At 44.8% G+C, this 24,297-nt stretch overlaps 1 protein-coding gene across 2 annotated transcripts in view; it reads right to left on the reverse strand.

Annotated features, from left to right (window-relative positions):
* LOC138769606 (complement C3-like) overlaps positions 1-24,297 on the reverse strand; it is a 62,706-nt gene that overhangs the window by 30,337 nt on the left and 8,072 nt on the right. The window contains exons 6-22 of one of the 2 annotated variants that reach the window (XM_069948188.1): positions 23,552-23,634; positions 22,192-22,285; positions 21,404-21,506; positions 21,199-21,319; positions 19,621-19,736; positions 19,225-19,371; positions 15,550-15,756; positions 11,962-12,162; positions 8,299-8,451; positions 6,469-6,598; positions 6,214-6,270; positions 5,230-5,323; positions 4,899-4,981; positions 4,045-4,184; positions 3,237-3,446; positions 2,145-2,211; positions 744-827 (exon numbers count right to left, since the gene is read on the reverse strand). In XM_069948188.1, the coding sequence (XP_069804289.1) occupies positions 744-827; positions 2,145-2,211; positions 3,237-3,446; positions 4,045-4,184; positions 4,899-4,981; positions 5,230-5,323; positions 6,214-6,270; positions 6,469-6,598; positions 8,299-8,451; positions 11,962-12,162; positions 15,550-15,756; positions 19,225-19,371; positions 19,621-19,736; positions 21,199-21,319; positions 21,404-21,506; positions 22,192-22,285; positions 23,552-23,634 (2,090 nt within the window). The remainder of the gene's footprint in view (positions 1-743; positions 828-2,144; positions 2,212-3,236; positions 3,447-4,044; positions 4,185-4,898; positions 4,982-5,229; positions 5,324-6,213; positions 6,271-6,468; positions 6,599-8,298; positions 8,452-11,961; positions 12,163-15,549; positions 15,757-19,224; positions 19,372-19,620; positions 19,737-21,198; positions 21,320-21,403; positions 21,507-22,191; positions 22,286-23,551; positions 23,635-24,297) is intronic. The other variant, XM_069948195.1, reaches the window with a different exon arrangement.

Consider the following 24,297-nt stretch of genomic DNA (forward strand, 5'->3'; position numbering starts at 1 on the left):
CCAAAATGGGACGGGTTAATGCAAACCTAATAGCCATTTCAGGTCTATTATGGAGTGTCAGGGTAGGACCTAGCCAGAATCCTGCTCCACACTGATGAGGGGCAACACCCCGAAACAGCTGTATGTGGTTGGATACCTGGCCTTGGTTTTTCCCTTGTCATTACATTGACTTATAGGGCCACATAATATGGTGGTTTTGGAGGTTTCCTTACAGGAGCCACCCCTTGGACGGGTCCTTCCCGGAGGGATATCTGGATAGTCCTGTGTTTTGAGACTCTTAAATGAGGCTCCAAGGGGTCTTTTTTGCATATTCGTGCAATGCACCTAGGATTTCTCTGCATTGAGCACTTTAGCAGCTGGCAGTGTTATCTTTGGCTGGTCTCTCTGAGATCAGTGACCTATTTCTCTTAGGCTAGGACTAGGTCATGAAAGGTTTTTATTCCAAGGCTATGTTCACACAACGGGATGACCATCAAAGAGACAGCTGTATTTTAATAAATAATGGCCACAAATAATGCTCTTGAACAGTATTTGTGGACGTTATTATTAGATAATAGCTGTTAAATTTAAAAAAAATGGTCGTTGTAGAAACATTGCCTCTAAATGCAAACAATCATAATAGTTCCTATGCAGTGAAAACAGAAATATTAAAAGTGACGAGCAATTGAGAGCCAAGGTGAGTTATATTTTTACTATATGCATCTATCCTAATGTAGAACATATTATAAGAGAAGATTTCATACCTCGAATGGTGACAATGGTTCTAATATTCATTCGGGAATAAGTAGAACTTTGAACCATTGAAACTTTGACTTCTTGAACACCGTCTAATAAAAGCAACGAAGAAAAAAAGAGTTAACTCTGATACACTTTGGTTCATCACACAACCAGAAAGCAGATGTGGCTATTCAGAATTTTGTCTGGGCTTTAGTTTTTAATGTGTGAAACTGGTGGCTATATGGTGGCTTCTACTATATGAGATATGTTAAACAGATAGAAGTTGATCTGGTAATGTGTAGGAGGCTAGCTGTAGCAGGCTAGCTGGATGTTGTTGTGTCACGGGTGGGCCAGAGTGGCACATTAGCTGTTCCCTGAGTCCTACAAACACTTTTACCAAATCAGTTATCCCCATTGTGAAGTTTGTAGACAAAGGACATCTATCACAGTTTCTTGGAATAACTAGAATTTTACAGAACTTTTTTTTTAAGGACAATTCAATATAGAATTATTCCCTTATTTTATAGGGTATAGTAGACTTCTGCAGAAACTGTCACATGACATCCCATGGGGCATATGCAGGAGCATGACCACTGACATGAAAGCCAACCTGTACCATCTGTGACCAGAGACCACAAGGAAAATGGTGGAGTCAGGGGGCCTGTAAGCAAGAACATAATTTCTCCAACCCTGGACAAAGATGTGAGGATGATGAGAAGATGATTTACCTTGCAGTGTAGACTTGGTTATTAGAGCTGCATAGCTGAATGGAACACAGAAACACACTGACTGATACGCTCCTGGAAGAATAACCCTTTGACTTTCTCTTGCTCTAGCTTCTTCTGAAGAATCTTTAAGAAGACTCCTCACATGTCTCAGTCTACAATTTTATGCTACAGGGAAGCTTTCCCATAGGTAGAGACAGGTCTGAGGTAACTCAGACACTGATGTGTTGGGGGATACACGGTGACACATGGAACTTTGTGAGAGAGAGCGTAAAAGAGGGTGGTGACAAGACTTCCTGTCTCTTAGGCATGTGGTACAATGTTTTAGCAGAAAAATATAGTTAACCCTTACATACTGTATCATTCAATGCATGTTTGCAGTCAGTGAATAGAATGTGGTTGAAATCACTCAGTTCCCCACATAATAAAGACCTAAGTACATTGCACATCAACTGCCCTAATATATCACACACAATCGGCAGCCATGTTATAGTGATTAGGACACTGCACTTCTACACCTCAATGTATGCCTTACACCACTGGCATCTCAGACACGGGGGACATTTATCATTACTGCGCCCCTGGGGGCACGCAGATTCGCCGGTTTTGATAAATATCTTGGCTCCCCCTTGTACATGTTCTGTTCCTATCTAGCATTACTATTGTAAGAAGGAGTATAATATTCTTAGGATGCAGCGTCACCTTTTCCATTTACTGCTGGGTCCAAAACCATTGGGATGAGTGGTCTGATCACCTGCACACCTTCTGGCTGAAAGAGAGACACAAACCAAAAATGTAACAAAATACAATATACATACTGTACTGTATATACTGGTCTAGGCAACTAAATGTATTCCAGAAGTTGGTTTCCCTAAAAAGATTTTGTTGAATTTGGCAGCTCATATCATTCGTATTTACCTGTTTTAGAACCATATCATAGGAATATACTCATTCCAGTACATGCAAAATCCCCAAAGTGATTGTGGAATATAATATTCTCTACCGTCAGTTCAAGGAGCTTCAGTCATCTATACTTACAATTATTTGTGATTATATAAGACAATGCTTATTCCTTATCAGTCCTTTTGGGCAATGGGCAAACCAGACCCCATCCCGTTGCCTCTCCTATGCCCTATGTCTTTCACTGGGAACATATTGTGGACCCACATCATGATTTACCCCATTTTAGTCATTCTTTTCTCACTTGCTTTCATCACTGACCAATGAAATATGGGCAGCAGTAAAGTCCAAGGAGTGTCTTTAACTCCTTAGCAGGGGAATATTTTCAGCCATTCTTACTCTCCAGAGGTTGTGTCCTTAGGGCAAGCCATGGCTGCATGCCCTATTAAGTAAAATGGACACTTGAAGAGGGCTTCATGTACTCGAGGACCTAGCCTCTCCATGTGGCCAGACACCCTCAATAGCAGTTGGCTGACAGCTATGTCACCCAATCCTATCATAAGCATGAGGGTTCAGAATGGCTGTCCTTAATGGGGGGGGGCATGTCATCTACTGGGGCAGTTGGGAGGCCTGCATACACCCTGCATACACTTTAGACAGTTGAGAGTTTGGTTGACTTTTTACCAAAGTGTGAGGAGACCTTTCAGAAATATGTAGCTCTTCCTGGAGGTCTCTGAAACCAGGCCTTTGCTGAAGGGGTGGTCTTCATCAGTCAAGCCCTTTTCTTTGGATCCACAATAAAAGTTTTAGCAACCCAGTTGTCAAATCTTGAATCAAGGTTCAGTTACTTATTTCTGCCATTTTACTTTACAACAATCACTACATTTTACTAACCGTAACTTCCATTATCTTCTTGACTCCGTCTAGGTTGGAGTAAGAACCAATTGCCATCACTTCCACACTACAAGACCCCAGCACCAGTGGTATAATGAGGAAAGAGACTGCATACGAAGACTGAGCTCCAACAGACACGTACTGGTGATAATCTTTCCCCGGACTTGCCAGACTACAGAAATCTGGGTTGTAAATTAGAATTACCTTCACCTGAGACACAAAGACGGAACATTGAGCAATTCGCATTAAAAAAAGATAAAACATATCTAAAAGGGAAGAGCTCTTTCACCAAATATACTATACTCCTGCAAAACTTTTAGAATGAGTATTGACATCCCTCGCTCCTCGGGCCAACCCCTGGGGCTGCTATTCTTTTCCTTCGATAGCTTGGAGTCTATTTTTGGGTCTTTTTTACTTAAAAGGATTGGTCCACCTCCTTGATAGTTTTCCATCTGCTGCATTTGTTTGGCACTGACCACTTGCTCGTAACTTTCTATCGTCCTATCGTCATGGTTGTACGTTAGGGAGGTTTTAGCCAAACTTTTTTTTTTCCTGTATCAAAAATAACTACAAATCCTGTTGTACAGTATATGTAATGTCACTGACTTGGGTTTTCTATCCTTGTACTGTATGCACCTATGAAGCCAATGAAACCAATGAAGTGGTCAAAGAAGCTGGGGAAAAATTATATAATAATAATAATAATAATAATAAAGAAACTGCATTGCTCACATGTTAAAACCATTGATGACTGAGGCTCAGAAAATTGTAGAATTCTATATTTTAGTTAAACTTGCGTTTGCGTTACCTTTGCGGATACATCTTGGTAGTTATATACAACCCCCTGGATTTCCACTTCTTCATTTCTCGGTACAGAATATGGGAGCTTCAGATCAACATAAAAGTTCTTCCTAACTTGAATCTCGTAGGGCTCAGCCACACAGATACCTTGTCGAGAAGACAATAAGCCATTAATGACCATCGTGATCCAAGAACTAAAGGTAAACACACGGTACATGAGATCACTGACATCAATCGCTTCACGGATCCCCACCCCTATATAAACAGTACTTAGGTTTGGCTTCAAAAACGCCTGGAGGGCTCCATTTATATTACAAGGTTTAGACAGTCCCACTGAAATTAGCAGGTTTGTCTGTAATGTGAATGGGGTCCTCTAAGGTACTAAACAAAGTTTATGGGTGCACATAGAAATCATGGAACCTTATAACAGATCTAAAGAGCTCCACCCCCACTAAGAGCTTCACCAAATTAAAGAGTTTTCCCAACTTATCGCCCATCCATGGGATAATTATTGGATCACAAGGGGTATAACCACTTGCGGTCACAGTGATCTTGAGAACAGGGATCTGAATCTCCCATTAGAATTGAATAATGGGTCACGCATTGACACCACCATTCCATTAATTCTCCAAGGGATCTGGCGAGACAGCCGAGTACAGCGTTCTCGATGACTCCCATGTTTTCACAAGTTTTGGTGCCAAAGGCGGTGCCGTTATTCCCAGGTCTGCCTTATGCCTTGGAATTTAGATTCAGAGATTATTATATTTATATAAGACTTATTATGGGCTGTCATGGGGGCAATAAGACACAAAGTGGTCCAACATTTGGGTTAGGGTCCAACATTTTTAGACATTCTCTTACCTTTTGAAGATATACTTATTGCTAACACCTGCCATGTCACGAGTGAGTCTTTCAAAAACATGTTGACTACTTTGGTTGAAATCCTGTGAATAGGAGATAGGACTCATGGAATAAACCACCCAGATGCAATGTTTGATGGACGTTGTCATTGAATAGAATTAGATATAAGGAGATTGACCAAATTAACCCAAATCACAGTGGAGTCACATTCAAATTGATAAAGTTATGGAACCAATAGAAATATGCCCTATTGGCCAAAGGCCATGTAGTTGGAACCATTCTGTGTGGTTGACTATAGATGAAGGCCATGAGATGATACAAGGCTACTCACCCGTCTTTATCTGGTCTTTCTGACATAGATTCTGTCTTCCAAAACCAGGACTGTGCAAGCAATATTCTAGAAAAGACTTCATCTTTCGATATTTCTGTATGTAGCAATGGAAAACATATGTTTAGCCCACCAAAGCGCCAAAGCTGGTAGAATCTAGATTAGAGAGGGTCATCATAGTTGTTACAAAAACATTTAACTGGCCCATTGAGATCAATTTTATCTGTAGTCAGTTACTTCACTACAGAAATAATTCTCTACCCCCAGGCTCACCAAAAACTCCATCTAGAGTAAAACAGTAAAGAGCGGGGTAGAGGGGTTAAAGGGGTAGCTCCTCCTCATGTGCCTGTTAGATGCCATAACGGCGGAAATATAGGGAATTATATTGCAGTCCGTCAGCCTTAGGAAGACATTTTATTGGCTAAGGTTCACAGCTGTAACCATTGGAGTCTTGGATCCACTGGACCGCCGCTAGTGATGGAGTAATCCGTACCAGGGAGTAGAGTCTAAGAGGCCGCTGGTCTTCACCAGAGCCCACTGCAAGGCAGGAGGGGCTTGCTGGGGTAGGCGACTCCCAGGTTGCTACCCTTGGTTAGGCTTAGTAGCGGAGGCGGGCGAAGTGCAGCAGGAGACAACGTAGACAGGTCAGCAGCACGGCACATGGGGACGTGCAGCTGACCTGTGCAGCAGCCAATTTAGGACACATTTGGCCCTTTAAATTTTACTGTAGGAGAAGAGGAGGCAAAGCAGGAATGCGGACAGGTAAGCAGAACCGCCTTGGGACCAGACCGCAGACGGACCCGTGCTTGACATCAGGGATGTGGCGTCCACAATGGGAGAGAAGGAACAGGCACAGCTCTGACAACACATCAGGAAGAGGAGTGAACACAAAACTGCCCTAAAACTTGCCACATAGAATTGATATCTAGTGTACAGGGATACTATCATACATCTCACAGTCCTCATCCTCTAAATTATCATCATTACCAATATCATCGTCCGTTGAGCGACGGCTCCGGCTTCTGAGATTATCGCAATGCAAGTCTAAAAGAGAGAAAAGCAGAAGAGCACAAGAAATAGTGATATCATGATGGGCAGTACAAAGTCCAAAAGTTGCTGTATTGTAGCATGGGCCGACTGGGTGAGGGTATATAGTACACAGAAACTCCCACTGAAAATTAAACCACAAAACATTAAAAGGTTAAAAAATAAATAAATAAATTGAACAGTCATGTTCTTCACCTGCTCTCGTGCGAGTTTCCGCGTTAAAGTTGGTTTTTACGGCCAGTCCAGCATCATAAAACACCTCCATGCTATCAACGCCTCTTCCTATAGTGCAGCCAAGGTCTGATTTACCAATCACATCCCATACCTGGAAGATGAAATATATCGGAGGCAGATTGTCACAGCCGCGGCGGCGTCCCGCGTTCCGGGCCGCCGCCGTGACCGCTTCCTGCCCCATGCAGCAGCCGGTGTCCATAGTCGGGGACCCGGCGCTGCTATCACCTCGGCCCCGGGGGGCGCCTCACCTCTCCACGCTCCTGTCTCCCGCTGTGCCGGCCGGCGCGCGCGTCCCCGCCTCCTAGGGCGCGCGCGCGCCGGCTGTCTCAGATTTAAAGGGGCAGTGCACTCCTAATTGGTAGTTGCACCTAATCACTCCCCTATAAATCCCAGCTTGCCCTGTTCCCTGTGTTGGAGCCTCTACATGCTTCCCATAGCGTTTGGCCCAGCTCCCTGTTGTTCCTGATACCTGTCCGCTACCTGGTCCCTAGTCCTTGTTCCTGATTCCTGTCCGCTACCCAGTCCCTACTCCTAGTCCCTGGTTCCTGCTTCCCGTCTCTCTGCTGTTCCTGTGTTCAGCCTGTCACCTGCGGTACGCTTACACGCCACTGTCAGTACCTGCTCCTGTCACGCCTCGCCTGCCGTCACCAGCAACCAAGCCAGGGGTAGCGACCTGGGGGTCGCCTGCCGCAGCAAGTCCATCCCGCCTTGCGGCGGGCTCTGGTGAAAACCAGCGGCCCCTTAGACTCCGCTCCCTGGTGAGGTTTGTGCCATCGCTGGTGCCGGTCCAGTGGATCCACTACTCCGGGCGTTACACAGATTTACTAAAACTGTACCCTAAAGGCTTTCTTACATAAACCAACCAAAAAAAATGGGGGGGTTGAAATTCACAGCTGGCATACACAACAGCCAGTCCAGTGTATGGGGTCCTTGACCATATTCTCGGGTCTAGTAAAAACAGAAATACATTCTTGGCCTCATACTACTAGTGTATTCGGTATATGGAAAAAAAAAAGTACCAAGATATCACTCTGGTCTCCTATGGTCCCATAACACTCACGGCAATGTAACCAAATAAATGAAAAAGTCCCCCAAGTCTCATAGACAATAGTCCTGTCAGGGGGTTTTGTTATTCTGGGGCACTAACGCAGCAGGAGATACAAATGCAATTAAATGTGATGATGCATTATACTAAGCCAAAAAGGTAGGGTACCCAGCCACACCCATAGTTTCTGGCCTATTCTTTTCTTTTGGTCCCATCCTTTTGTTAAGAATGTCATATTTTGTACATATAGTGAAGCTATTACAATATGGCGCTGCCCTTCAAACCACGTAGAGATGTTTCTATTCCTTAAAGCTTATGTAAGTAAACACTATGGCTAAGCAAGTAACTCTATTTGTACCTCAGCCAATGAAGTACTGATATGTGCCTTAGTAGAAGAACACCCGCCCCCAGGAAATATATACTGGCCGCCATCTTTGAATAAACAAGTTCTACCTTAACCATCAATGTGTAAGTGTGGTTACTGTTAATTCGGAACAGAAGGTCAATATGACAGCACTCTTGAGGGGCATCCATATCATTTGGCATGAGGCAAGGTACGAGATAGTGCTTCCTCTAAAATCTACATCGTCTTTAGGATTTGTCTTAGTCTTTTTGCATCAGTTTCAAATGTCGCTGGTGGAGCCAAACAGTGGGTAAAACTCCTGTAAGCCTTACCTCTTATTAGCACCATAGCATGACTCTCGATGTTTTCAGGCTTGATAATGATCATTACTTGGGTCACTAACCTTTTTTTGCAAAATCCTCAACTTTTCGTTCCCCTCGTAGAGTTGTTTTTGCACAACCACCAAAGCCACCGTGGCCTTGTGATCAGCTTTCAACGTAAGTTTCATGGCAGAACCAGGGCGGTACACTTGATTTTCATGACCTGCCACCAACAACTGCAGACATAGGAAACTAATATTAATATATATATATATATATATATATATATATATATATATATATATATATACACGCAGTATATAAGATTTTCCAGAATATAAAAACTATTTCCCATGGGTATAATATTGAAATAATGGTAATTTCACAATATATTTTATTAATAATAATAATGAATAATAATTATTATTATTGTTATTATTATTATTTGCAGAGTGTCAACAGGAGTGAGGAACCTGCTCGCAAGAGCTTACAGACTATAAGGATTGGGGGGGGGGGGGGGGGTGACACCAGGGCCGGCCTTTGGGGTGTGCGAGCTGTGCGGTTGCACAGGGCGCATCACTCCTGGACAGCTAGGGGGCGCTCTGGCAGACAGTCAGCTGCACACTTAACTGGTCTGGCAGACAGACGTTCTGTCTATCTGCCAGAGCGCCCCCCTAGCTGGCCGCCTGCCCTCCTTGCATAGGGGTTGGTTTGGGGCGCTCCAGAAGATAGACGGGCTAGGGACCTGGCAAATTAATCTTCCGGGTAGGTCCCGGTAAGCTCCGCCCCCTGCCGACAAGCCCCGCCCCCGGCGCCCACGGCGGGATGATGACTCTTTACTTGCCCCAATACAGCCTGCTGTGTGCCAAGATCCCATCAGTGTGGTGGCCTGTGACCTCTGCCCAGCCATGTGCCTCCTCCTCAGCAATTTGTGCAGCCTCCAGGATCCTGCCCCCCTGCTGTAAGTCTGGTGATTCTTCTCCCTCCAATCTACCTCTTTATCCTCCTATCTATCTATCTATCTATCTATCTATCTATCTATCTATCTATCTATCTATCTATCTATCTATCTATCTCCTATCTATCTCCTATCTATCTCCTATCTATCTATCTATCTATCTATCTATCTATCTATCTATCTATCTATCTCCTATCTATCTATCTATCTATCTATCTATCTATCTATCTATCTATCTATCTTCTTTTTCTTTCTCTCTCTCTGTGCAGAGTTTGTATACACTGTGGCAATCTTCATGTACACAGTTCTGACCCTGGTGCTTAGTATACATGTAGTGCCACAGTATATACAGACACTGGCATCTCTCCTCACCTTGCCTTCTAGGAGTTTTTTTTTTTTTATAAATAAAAATGTAAAAAGAGAATTGTCCATAATGTTGTTTAAAAAACAGTGCATAACTACTGCCCCCATCATACCCCAACAGCTAAACAGTACATAACTACTGCCCCCATCATACCCCAACAGCTAAACAGTACATAACTACTGCCCCCATCATACCCCAACAGCTAAACAGTACATAACTACTGCCCCCATCATACCCCAACAGCTAAACAGTACATAACTACTGCCCCCAGCATGCCCCAACAGCTGAAACAGTACATAACTACTGCCCCCATCATACACCAACAGCTGAAACAGTACATAACTACTGCCCCCAGCATGCCCCAACAGCTGAAACAGTACATAACTACTGCCCCCATCATACACCAACAGCTGAAACAGTACATAACTACTGCCCCCAGCATACCCCAACTGCTAAACAGTGCATAACTACTGCCCCCAGTATACCCCAACAGCTAAACAGTGCATAACTACTGCCCCCAGCATACCCCAACAGCTAAACAGTGCATAACTACTGCCCCTAGCATATCCCAACTGCTAAACAGTGCATAACTACTGCCCCCAGCATACCCCAACAGCTAAACAGTGCATAACTACTGCCCCCAGCATACCCCAACAGCTAAACAGTGCATAACTACTGCCCCCAGCATACCCCAACAGCTAAACAGTACATAACTACTACCCCCAGCATACCCAACAGCTAACAGTGCATAACTACTGCCCCCAGCATACCCCAACAGCTAAACAGTGCATAACTACTGCCCCCAGCATATCCCAACAGCTAAACAGTGCATAACTACTGCCCCCAGCATATCCCAACAGCTAAACAGTGCATAACTACTGCCCCCAGCATACCCCAACAGCTAAACAGTGCATAACTACTGCCCCCAGCATATCCCAACAGCTAAACAGTGCATAACTACTGCCCCCAGCATACCCCAACAGCTAAACAGTGCATAACTACTGCCCCCAGCATATCCCAACAGCTAAACAGTGCATAACTACTGCCCCCATCATACCTCAACAGCTAAACAGTGCATAACTACTGCACCCAGCATATCCCAACAGGCCAAGTCCAAATTTGCTGTTTTTTAGTGAAGTCACATCTCAGAGAAAATTTCAAAAAGTGATGAAAAGGTCACATATATAACAGTTGGGGGGGGGTAGATGATAGATAGATAATAGATAGATAGGGGGAGATTTATCAAACATGGTGTAAAGTGAAACAGGCTCAGTCGCCCCGAGTAACCAATCAGATTCCACCTCTCAATCCTCACAGACTCTTTGGAAAATGAAAGGTGGAATCTGATTGGTTGCTAGGGACAACTGAGCCAGTTTCACTTTACACCATGTTTGATAAATCATAGATCGTACTACTATCGGGGGTCGGGGGGTTTGGGGGGGCTGGGGTTTAGGGGTGGCACTCGTTGTAGTAGGATTTAGTATATCGTATCTAAGTACTACAGCCTCCCGTCATGTTTGTGGTTTTATTGTGGGGGTTGTCTGGAGGGGTGGGAGGCTGTAAGATTTAGTGTATGTCACCATAAGGGGGTATCAACAGGGGCGGGGGGGCGCCAGAAGAAAGTTTCGCACGGGGCGCCATCTTCCCTAAGGCCGGCCCTGGGTGACACAAGAGCTTACAGACTATGAGGACTGGGGGTGACACAAGAGGTTACAGACTAGGAAAACTGAGGGTGACACAAGAGCCTACAGATGAGGAGGACTGGGGGGGAGGGGGACACAAGAGCCTACAGACTAGGATGACTGGGGGTAACACAAGAGCTTACAGACTAGAAGGACTGGGGTGGGGGTAACACAAGAGTTTACAGACTAGAAGGACTGGGGTGGGGGTAACACAAGAGTTTACAGACTAGAAGGACTGGGGTGGGGGGGAAACCAGAGCTTACAGACTAGAAGGACTGGGGGGTGACACAAGATGCAGAAAGTGCTTTATTTGCAGATGGTCCAGCCATTGTACATAGAATCAGAAAAGGCTGGATGAGCCGGTCACCGCTAATCTCTAAGTACAGGTAAGCGTGCCTGAAGAGATGTGCTTAAAGCTGTGAGTGTTGGGTATGAGCCTGAGGACTTTTGGTAGGACTTTTTTTCAGTAGCGGGGTCATTATAGAATGTTTAAAGGTGGAGGAAAAGAGACCAGAAGAGAGGCTGAATATTTAAGTGACATGAGTAGTGACGGCAGGAGAGTATATGGGAATAGGGTCACTATGGAAGGTACTAGGATGAGATAAAGAGAGGAGTTTGGAGATTTCTTCCTCTGCCACTGGATGAAAAGCCGAGAGTGATGAGAATGGTAGAGGGAATTAGATCTAGATTTCCAGATGTATTTATTATGGACATGATCATCCTTGTAACCAAATGGACCTACCGTCCCGGTGCAGAATGCGGTCACATCCACCCGGATGGAGTCGGAGACTATCTCCGTCCCCGTGCTAGATGTCACAGTACAATATACCACAATGCGGAAGGAAGGCGTAAATTCTTCTGTAATATCTGATATGACCACATCAGTCCGGTCACCTTTTCGTTTCACTCGAGCACTTCTTATAATCCTCCCCTTATTCAAGATCTTATAGAAACAGATGAGGACAAATCAGATTAGTGGGGGTGAGTCTTGGGGTCTTAAGACTTGTGCAATACACAAAAACAAAGAAGATCTCATTGGGATGATCAAGAACATCTTTGCATATGCATTTGTGTGCGCAGTTGTGTATGCAGTTGCGTACAGATTGGGCACGTTTCGGTTTAGAATTACGCACATGCGTACAGATTATCAGGTGCAAAGCGTAAATTCCGCAGTTGTGTACATCGCAAGATAAACGTTCGCAAGTTCGAATATGTTCAAAAATGATCGTTATAACCCCTCCGATTGAACAAATTGTTTGTGATCTGCGAACATGAACAATTAGTGTCATGTTCCCACAAACATATGAACATTTATGAACATGTTGGCTCGTCACTACCGCGTTTCCCCGAAGATAAAACATCCTCCGAAAAAATAAGGCATGGTAGAGGAATTGCAGCATAGTTTGAAAAAAGACGCACCCCCCAAAAATAAGGCAGCCCCGTAAATAAGGCATCCCCCCAAAAATAGGACTCCTGCAGCCGCCTGCTGACACTGGCTCTGCCTTCCTCCCGCTACCCTCTTCCACCCTCCACTGCCGCAGGGATAGCACTTCCAGGCCGCAGGTCCCGCCATCACGTCCAGGCCGTAGGTCTCGCCGTCATGTCAAAGCCGCAGCTCACGCTGTCGTCACCTCAGAGGTCATGTCCAGGCCGCAGGTCACGCCGTCATCACATCGGAAGTCACATCTAGGCCACAGGTCATGCCGTCATCACGTCAGAGGTCATGTCCAGGCCGCAGGTCATGCAGTCATCACGTTAGAGGTCATGTCCAGGCCGCAAGGTTACACCGCGCGTTCCAGCAGCTGATCCTGATGCTGATGGACTGTTGGTCCCGGGTTGAGTATTCTGGAGAGGGTTTGGGGAGGTCCGGGAAGATGTCTTATTTCTCTCCCCCCGGTTGGGGCGAGAGAAATAAGACATCCCTTAAAAATAAGACATAGGGGGCGTTTTATGAAACTGGTGTAAACTAGAATTGTCTTATTTGCAACCAATCAGATTCCACTTTCCATTTCTCACAGATTCTTTAAAAAATTAAAGGTGGAATCTGATTGGCTGCTAGGGGCAACTAAGACAATTCTACTTTACAACAGTTTGATAAATCCCCTCCATAGTGCCTTTTTTAGATAAAAAAAAAATATAAGGCACTGTCATATTTTCAGGGAAACACGGTAGTAGTGGCTGCATTGGGTTACTGCAGCTTAGCTTCCATTTAAGTGAATAGGAGATAATCTGCAGTAATCAAGCACCACTAATATACAATGTACAGAGCCTTCTGCTTCCAGTTCTTTTCGCTATATAGTACAGGGGCACTGCTGAACAGCCGATCAGTTTTTAGTGGATCCTGTGGAAAGTCCATAAACCTTTTTAGAATTTATTATCAGAAAGTGGCCTATTGTTTAAGAAGCAGCGAATTTCAAAGTTCATAAAATGCAAATTTTTCAAATTTTTCACTACACAAAGTAGTGACCAAATTTTGTGACTAACATAAAGTGCCATATGTGACGAAAAAACTATCTCAGAATCGCTAGCGTACGTTAAAGCATCACTGAGCTATAAGCGCATAAAGTGAGACAGGTCAGATTTTAAAAAATTAGCTTGGTCATTAAGGCCCAAACAGGCTTTAGAGGCAAGGGGTTAAATCAACTTTTTATGTTAAACATATGTTTGCAAAAATGTTGTTTTTTTTTTTCTTTCTAAATTTCCATGAATCTTGCAGTTTCCTGTATCCTTAAATCTTGCAGTTTTCATTCTCACCGCTAGGTTTAAATCCAAGCTGAGACTTCTTGTTCTGGACAGATAATTTCCCAGCCCTGGCCTCCTTATCATCACAGAGACAGTATATAGATAACAGAGGAACACACAATAGCTGCTGCTCACCACTCAGCCTCCCCCTCCCTGTAGAATGAGCACCTCTAATAGCCTTTCTTTCTCGTTCATCTCATTGGTACAAGTCTTGTCTATTATTGCCTATGGCCCACGGGGCTTACTGAAAAACATATCACTAAATTCTGTTAAAATACATCAGGGAGGATCATTGCCCCCATAATAATGTACTGCAAATTAAATATAAAAATTACAATCAGAAACTTGAAACAGATATTGTTTTAAATATTTCACTACCTGGGTTTTATCAGTAAAAAAAAAGTGGTGGTCGATACATTACTTTTAAAGAGGTTTTTTGAGGGTATGGACAGAGAAGGGGTGGAAATAGAGGAAATAGAGGCTGCCGGTCATTTACCTTCCCGGTTCCATCGCTGGGTCCCAGATTGCGCAGCCGGTTCTCCCGTCCGGCTTCTGCTTCCTATTCTGAGCTGCGGCTTGAGACGTGACGTGGGGGAATGGGGTGGCACGATCCGGGACCCAGTCCTGGGACGGGAGGCAAGTGACTGGCGGCCTCTATTTCTACCCCTTCCCCCGGCCATACCCAAAAAATGACCCCAGCCCGGAGTACCCCTTTAAGGTCTTCTATCTAGACTGATAGGTTTCTTGAAATTTTTTGTAAACTCTTTCTGTGTTAAAACAAATGTACCACCAGCACATCACTTTTTTTTTTTTTTTTTTTTTACATAAATGGACCAGTGCCAAGTGCCAAGGTCCTTTTTTAAAATGCCACACGGTTTTCGGGCATAGCGCTGATCTATTACCGAGCACTGTCCCACATGAAGCACTGGAGATGGTCCTGCTGGCCCCCAGTGACGATCTGCTGGCTGGCCCACCTCCAGTGCCTTATGCCCAGCCACTCCTCGCACCATACAGGAGAAACGGGAGGCGGTTCAAAAAAAGGACCTCGGCGCGGCACCCCAGCACCAGCTTGTGCTTGTAATCCAAATCCACTTCTTTCGGCGGAACGCGGAATGCGCTGGCCCATAGAATGGTGTCTATGGAGCCGGTGGAAAAGCGCGTGCCCGTGCGGACGGACAGCTGACGGAATTCCACTGACATTTTCAGCGAGAATTCCACAGTCTGAACCCGCCCATGGAGAGATTACCTCCACAGTCCTGTCCCCTGATGCAAGCCCCAGTCTGAAGTGGATCTGCTATGATTTGGAAGGTGAGGGAGACTTCCTGGGTCAGAGTACAGTGCTGTAGACCCCGCTTAACCAAAATGCTCTTAAACCAAGTTACTCTTAAACCAAAGTACCACTGTACACTCACTTTAATCAAATAAATTGAGCAGATTATACAGAAAGCAGATGGGTCAGGGGTGGTTAATAAAAACGTTCCATATGTTCTACCTGTTCCTTATGGTTGAGCCCCCCGTTCACTGTTATACATGATGGATGAAAATCTTCTATAACATAGTATGTCTGAAAAACCAAATATCTTCTTACCATGTAGGTGAAGTACTGGTCTTGGATATTTTTCCCTCCATCCTTGTTAGAGTAATTGATGGTTATGGAGAAATGTTCTCTAGGCTTTATTTTGTAGGCAGAAGGATTAATAAAGAGGACCTTCCCAGATTGCTGCCCTTTAGCCATAGCCACATATGAGGCAGACGCTTGACTTTCAGCGGGTAGAGAGGAGAGAGCTGTTTTCACCTAGAAATAAAACCATTGAAATATAGAATATAACCTTCCATAGAATATAACCAACAGTTCAATCTTCTATACTGCAGTGGTGATCCTGAAGAAGGTAAATCGATCTCTATGACTAAGTGAAAAAGTAATTCAAGGCAACCATTCTACATGGATTTAAAGGTGACCTGTCTGCATATCAAAACACTGTCGACCCCGTCCTCTTCTCCCGGGCGCCATCTTGGGTCGATGTTGTCACAGCAGGGGGTGGTCTTGGTCTTCATCCTCTTCTCTGTCTTTCCCAGAGGTGAATGGGAGGGGAAAAGGCTGCTGGTGCACATGCACACCAGCAGCCTTTTCATTGGCTGGAGCGCATCACATGGCTTCCAGCTTACTCAGCCCTGCTTTGCTGAGCTTGCTGTAAGCCATGTGATGCGCTCCAGCCAATGAAAAGGCTGCTGGTGCACCGGCAGCCTTTTCTCTCCCATTCACTGCATGCGAACCCGCGGCCGAAGATGGCGTGGACGTGGCCGGCGGGAAATTCGAACGGCGATCATCACTGGTGGGATGGTAAGTATATTTTCTGTGTACGTCTATTTTTTTTTTGGGGGGGGGGCACGCTGCATTACCCCTTTAAGTGCCTAGGAGGGGTGTCCTCTTTAACACTGCAACCTGTCCCACTGGCATCAACCTACACGTTTAGTATAAGTCATTCGATAAAAAGGACATAGGCAGGCCTTACCCGGGCTCTTACTCTGCTGGAAAACACCTCTTGGGCACTTGAACCTCATGTGCATATAAAACAAAATGGCTTATACTGTATCTTATATATGATGGAGAGGACTATTTTAAAATTTGGAAAACGTTTCATCCATTCTAAATTCATTCATTTTTAGCAGCAAAGAGTTCCATAAACTCACTGCTCATACTGCTCGTAAAGAATCCTTTCAATGCCGTATAAGAAGCCTTCTATGCTCTAGTGCTGAATGAATATTGATGAATATTGATGAATTGATGAAGTATTTAAGAAATATCAATCAGTTTTACCACCATGGAACCCAGTATGTGACTATATGTCCTCTTTGATAGTCTTACATGGAAGCTAGTTTGCACAATTTAAAATTTACATAGATTTGAAGATTTGAAGTAGAGATGAGCAAACCAAATTGTACAAAACTAGATTAGTACCTTGCAAAAAGTTTGGTTCAGCACTGAGCCAATTTTTTTTTTTAAGTTCGGAACAAGTTTGTAAAGATGGTGGACGCACAATTTAATATACATAAAAGACAAAAAAGGGTGTGCTCACCTGTCCGCACTCCCCCGCTGTCCTCCCCCAAGTCTTTGGTGTTCCCCGTTGATCTCAGCTGCCTTTAGCCCGCTCCGCCAATCAATGACTAAGACGGGACAGCGCAGCGGCGAGTGATTAGCTGAACTGGCTGGAGATGGCTGCTGGGGACGCCGAAGATTGGAGAGGGAGGACATGGGGGCGGGGGGACCGCGAACAGGTAAGTATTGATGAGCGAAGTTTTTGAACCGCACTAAAACAGCTAAACGCCTGCAATCATTTAGCAGTCATTCTCTTTGGGCGTTGGACTCATCTCTGGTGAGCGCGCACACGGCTTCCGATGGGGATTTCTCAGCGGCGGGACGAGGTCCAGGTCTGGGACCAGGACTTCTAGGAAGGGGTAAGTTTAAGGGGGTCAAGCGGCAGCCGGGGTGACAGGTTTCCTTTAATGATCGGTTTGGACCAATCTGAACTTTACTTCAAAGTTTGGCGAACCTGCCGACAGGGCCGGCGTCAGCACCCGGCTTACTTGGGCTCCCCGGCACTTGCCCGAGTAGTGATTAACCGCATGCCCTTCATGACGTTTAGGGCTTCGGGACGTCATGGAGGGGGAGAGTGGCGTCCCGCCGCATCCCTTCCCCAGGAATCAAGGTCAGCATCGCTGTCACCCGGGTGGGGTGCTGCCGAACCTGAGTCTCGGGGAGGGGATGCGGCGGGATGCCACTCTCCCCCTCCATGACGTCCTGAGCTGGGCCTCCCTCTGCAGCGCTGGATGGATCATGGGATCTCCCCAGCAGTGCAGAGCGATGATGTCATCGCGCCTGCCGGATGATCCATGCCTCTGGCGCACAGAAGGGAGAGGTGAGCTAGAAGAGGGAAGACCCGTCCCCTGGCCGGATGAGGTGAGTATGCCTTTGTTTGTTTGTTTGTGTTACTATGGGGGATCAGCAGGGGGCATTACTATGGGGGGGTCAGCAGGGGCATTACTATGGGGGTCAGCAGGGGACATTACTATGGGGGGGGGTCAGCAGGGGCATTACTATGGGGGGGTCAGCAGGGGGCATTACTATGGGGGGGTCAGCAGGGGACATTACTATGGGAGGGTCAGCAGGGGACATTACTATGGGGGGATCAGCAGGGGACATTACTATGTAGGATCAGCAGGGGACATTACTATGGGGGATCAGCAGGGACATTACTATGGGAGGGTCAGCAGGGACATTACTATGGGGGGGTCAGCAGGGACATTACTATGGGGGGGTCAGCAGGGGCATTACTATGGGGGGATCAGCAAGGGACATTACTATGGGGGGATCAGCAGGGGACATTACTATGGGGGATCAGCAGGGGACATTACTATGGGGACAAAGGACATTTTTACTATATGGGGGGCACAGCATGAGGACATTATTACTGTATTGGGGACATAGCACGGGATCCTACATACGGGACCCACATACCTCCTTACTTTACTGCACATAACACCAAGCAGCAGAATTACTACTGTATGGGAGCCTATGGGTGGGATGGAAGTTGCTGGATATGTGCGGAGCCTAAGATGGTTTGTCTGACAGGTTCTGAAGGGAAGAATTGTAGCTGCAAGAAATCATCATGGTGGTCTGGGCCGGATGGAGAGAAAACAAAGAGAGCGATCCCCTCAGATCAAAGAAGACGTCACCTGTGAGTTACTGAATTACGTTTTTTATTTCCCGGTATTTTGTCAAACTTTATTTGACCTGTATGCTGGGACCCTTCACAGCATCTCTCCATTCTGTGTAGGGGATCAGGACTGTATTATATACTTATTATCCCCTTCCTGTATGAGTGTGTATATATCTCCCATTCTGTGTAGGTATACAGCAGTGTATTATATACTTATTATCCTCCTGTATGAGTATGTATATATATATGCCCAAGAGATAGATATATCAACACTCATACAGGAGGGGGGGATAATAAGTATATAATACACTGCTGTATACCTACACAGAATGAGGAGATATATTCACACTTATACAGAGAATCGAGAGATAGAGACCCGAGACCCTCTAACAATGATGCCACATAATTTGCTATACAAAGGGGCCCACTGAGTCTCTCTCGACCAAGGGCCCACAAAATCCTGGAGCCGGCCCTGCCTGCCGAACTGAACTTTTGAAAAGTTTGCTCATTTCTAAATCCAAGATTATTACTTATCTCTTCCTTACTGTAATTTGGATAAAGGAGATATCTAATCTGGTAGTAATTCTTATGTAAGCGATTCCATCTTCATCAGTCATTCCTCTAACTTCCCCGGGCTCGGCCACTATTGGTATTTTGCTGGCAGAAGAACCATCGGGGTAAGTGACAAGAACCTAATATACACAATGGAAAAAGTGATGTTAGACTTGATTGGGAAGTAGAAAAGCCCTTCGCGGGATGAACAATATACCGTATGTAGTGCTATAAATTACTGATATACAATATTATAATGATCTCATGAAACCTCCGATGTTGGGTGACAATGTTTTGCCATATAAATCTTGATCTTGTCTTCACTGAACCAAATCAAGAGAAGAAGATGAAAGGTTGGAATTTAGTTACCAACGAATGAAGTTAGATACCTTGAGGTCCAAGTAATATCCAGGCGTGAAATAACTTGGCGTTTGGGTCAAGAAGAATTTGAATGGAGATTTCACAAAGGGAATGTTTTCTAGTCTGGCGTTCTGCATATGATTTCCTAAAACAGAATGATATTTAGGAAATGACAAACCGATCCCTGGGATTCCCCAAAATACAGACAGTACACTGTGCAAGTGGGCCACCCCTTTATTCATTCGCTATGGGGCTGCTGAAGATAGCCAAAAGCTGCATTCATCTATCTCCGATGGCTTCGTAGAGAATTAATAGCATGGTGGTATGAATGTGCAGCCTATCAAGTGGGGACTGGAGATTGTGGGGGACCCCATCAGCCAAACATCTCTTAGTTATGCCCTATCCTTAAAGGGGTAAAACTGTTCATTGTACAGTTTTAGTGAGCGTACTCAGTGCATATACTGACAGCAGCTTCCTGTGTACCTGAGAGCTAACATCAGACTCCCCTCCTCCAGGCTAAGCGACCATGCTCTGTGGTTAGTCTGTCAATAAGATGGCTGACATGGAGGAGCATGTGACCATGCCTGCCCCCTCAGTGTCTACTACTGAGTCTGTATATGCCTATGGAGGACACTGGAGGTGGATAATGGTCACATGCTCCTCCATGTCGGCCATTTTATGGACAGACTCACCACAAAGCAGGAAAGCACAGCCTGGAGGAGGGGAGTCTGATGTTAGCTCTGTGAGGTACACAAGGAGCTGCTGTCAGTATATACAGTGAGTACAGGGAGCTGCTATCAGTGTATACAGTGAGTACACAGGGAGCTGCTGTCAGTATATACAGTGAGTACACAGGGAGCTGCTGTCAGTATATACAGTGAGTACACAGGGAGCTGCTGTCAGTATATACAGTGAGTACACAGGGAGCTGCTGTCAGTATATACAGTGAGTACACAGGGAGCTGCTGTCAGTATATACAGTGAGTACACAGGGAGCTGCTGCTGTCAGTATATACAGTGAGTACACAGGGAGCTTCTGCCAGTATATACAGTGAGTACAGGGAGCTGCTATCAGTGTATACAGTGAGTACACAGGGAGCTGCTGTCAGTATATACAGTGAGTACACAGGGAGCTGCTGTCAGTATATACAGTGAGTACAGGGAGCTGCTGTCAGTATATACAGTGAGTACACAGGGAGCTGCTGTCAGTATATACAGTGAGTACAGGGAGCTGCTGTCAGTATATACAGTGAGTACACAGGGAGCTGCTGTCAGTATATACAGTGAGTACAGGGAGCTGCTGTCAGTATATACAGTGAGTACACAGGGAGCTGCTGTCAGTATATACAGTGAGTACAGTGAGCTGCTGTCAGTATATACAGTGAGTACAGGGAGCTGCTGTCAGTATATACAGTGAGTACACAGGGAGCTGCTGTCAGTATATACAGTGAGTACAGGGAGCTGCTGTCAGTATATACAGTGAGTACACAGGGAGTTTTTTTTTTTATTAATTTAAAAAAAAATTCCCGTAATTCACACTTTAGAATCCCCATTAAAATATATTAGGAAAACTCTTTATTACGACCCATTTATTGCTCTTCCACTTACCACTATCGGAGAAAACCCAGGCAGCCACGTAGAGGGTATAATCCAGTAAATCCTCTGGTCTTCTTACGTTATTCTGTAACCCTTTTATACTGATATCTACAATCCCTTTCCCATTAGAAATCTAAAAGAAAATAAAAAAAATAAAATCAAAAGAAATAAATTTCTAACGCAATAAAGGGTCAAATTACCGAGAGGTCTTTACTACCTTCACTTGTCTTAAGGTTTCTGTGAGACGTTCTTTCTTACTATCTTTTGTTACACCAAACATGACAAAAGCCGTTCCATCCAGGGGCCGGTCACTATTGTACCTGTAAAGTACACAAGTATAAAGTATACAATGATACATGGGAACCTATTTAATGATATAAGATTGATAAAAAGGATATACACCCACCCCCTGACGTGTTCTACTACTGAGACATAGGAAGAGAGGAAGCCGAGGGAATCAGCCGTATCCTGATCCTCAGACAACCCTTTAAAGGGGTTGTCCAACAAAAATCTTTTTCTTTCGAATCAACTGATATCAGAAAGTTATATAGATTTGTAATTTACTTCTATTAAAAAATCTCCAGTCTTCCTATACTTATTAGCTCCTGTATGTCATGCAAGAAATGTTTTATTCTCAGTCTGACACAGTGCTCTCCGCTGACATCTCTGGCCGAGACAGGAACTCTGTCTCTGTTTTCTATGAATCCCCATAGAAAACAGAGACCTGCTCCGGTCAGTTCCTGTCTCGGCCAGAGATGTCAGCAGAGAGCACTGTGTCAGACTGAAAATAAAACAACATTTCCTGCATGACATACAGCAGCTAATACGTATGGGAAGACTGGAGATTTTTTAATAGATGTAAATTACAAATCCATATAACTTTCTGACATCCCTTTAACTGACCTCTCTGAGACATGGACCCAGAACCATTGGTATTAAAGCACCTGAAATACACTAGAAAACACCACTGACTGAGAGTAATACCGCGCACGATGGATCACTTACTGTGCATGAATCACCACCGTCATCTTCTCATCATTCATGGGAAAATAATTCGGCTCTGGCTTCAGTTCCACTTTGACATCAGCGTGTATGTATTCTGTATGTACAGTATGTATTCATCATTGACAATGGGAAAGCATGAAGGAGTTAAATTAGGCTAAAACCCACAAATGGTGTGGTGTGGCGGCTGGCAAGAACACTGGTTCTGCATCCTCCTAGTTCCGCCATTCCCTCTCATAGACTGAACATGGAGGGGGGCGTGGCCAGCAGCGGACAGATGGGGGACCAGACTAGCTATTGGATTTGGCAACATATCCTCCTCCTGTCAGTCCCTATTACACGGAACGATTATCGTTTAAAAATTCGCTAAAACGATTGAAATGAACGATTATCTTTCCGTGTAATAACTCCCAACGAGTTATTGGTAGTTCGCCGATCTGTTCGTGTAATAAGTCGTTCACCGATAAAACATGTTGTGTGGGCAGCCCTGAGGAACGATTAACGACCGTTAAACGGCGTAAAAACGATCGTTCATGACAGTAATCAGTGAATGTAATAACCTCAGAATAGTTCGCTACAAAATCGCTAGTTTTCGCTAGTAAAGGATCGTTATCGTGAGTCTTTGAACGATAATCACTAGGTGTAATACGGCCGTTACACTGCTTCCGCCATTGTGGAATGGGACCTGGGCAGCATACCAAATGGAAGTGAATGTGCAGCCACCGCCATTGTACCATAGTGATACCATCCCAGCACTGATTCTCTTAAAGTTACCAAAATGTACAACTCAATTCAATGACCCATTCAGCCCCATCTGGGTGACACTAAAAAGAAGTTCTTAATGGGTTACATCTAGATTTCCTTGATTTCTAATGAGTGCCCAATGGTGAAGGGTATTTAAATGAATATTTTATTTGCTATGCTACATTCACTTTCAGACTTAGTTCACACTTCTATCTCTTTCAATGGGAAGCCTTGCGCGGCTCTGCTCTCAGCTCAAAGAATTGACATGTCCCCAATGCACTGAACCGCCTCATTACATTGATTTTTACAGAAGGAAGGTGGGCCCTGTATACTCCAGTGCATCGGATCCTGTATACTCCAGTCCATCTCTGGTTAGAGGACTGTGATGAAGAGCTGAGGAAAGCAATGCATTCTGGGAAATTTTGTTCTGCTCAACCAGGAAGTACAGAGCGAAGAACCTCCAAATTTTTTGTGGTTCCAGAACTGGGGCAGACAGGAAAGCAATGCTATACGCTCCTTCGTGCTAATGTCTATATTACCTGATTTAGGAGTATCCTTTTAAGTAGATGTGAAGATGGTGATATCCCCCCCTCCCCCCAACAAAAATACAGTTTCTTACCATTATTAAGTTTCACTTCAAAATTTGTGGTGTAACGCTTATCATCTTCACTATGTCTTGCAGATATGGTCCATGTTCCGGGGCTGTAGAAATTAACAAAAACAATGAGGCAAGTCTCTTATCAATGTCCTAAACTTAGCTTAACACTATACAAGATGGGTGGAAAATGACCCAAATTTATTACAGTGACCAGTGAAATGTATCCCCTACCAAGTGGTTCCCGATTACAAGGCAAGCTACAATCCATGTACAGGATCTGAAAAACACCCTCCTATCTATGTAAGGTCTCACAGCTGACAATGTATCAGAGCAAAGACCAAGCCACGAGGAGGAGGAAACAACTGCCTGTAGAGCTCAGAGACAGGACTGTGTGGAAAAGATCTGGAGAAGGGGCAAAAACATTTCTGCTGCACTGAAAGTTCCCAAGACCTCAGCGGCCTCCAAAATCCTACCATAGAAGAAGATGGAACAACCAGGTCTCTACCTGCTGCCCCATTGAACTAAGTAATTGGGAAAAAGGTTGTGGTAGGAGTCGGGACCAAAAACCCAATGGTCTCTCTGGCTGAGCTCCAAAGATCCTGTGTGCAGATGGGAGAAACTTCCAGAAGGTCATCCCAGCAGCCTCCACCAATCTGGGCTTTATTACAGAGCGGACAGAAAGAAGCCGCTCCTCGGTAAAAGACACATGGAAACCAAAGCAGTTTGCCCCTAAAGGATCCTCAGACTGTGAAACAAGATTATCTGCT

The sequence above is a fragment of the Dendropsophus ebraccatus genome, chromosome 1, assembly GCF_027789765.1.
Source record: "Dendropsophus ebraccatus isolate aDenEbr1 chromosome 1, aDenEbr1.pat, whole genome shotgun sequence".
Taxonomy (NCBI): Eukaryota; Metazoa; Chordata; class Amphibia; order Anura; family Hylidae; genus Dendropsophus; species Dendropsophus ebraccatus.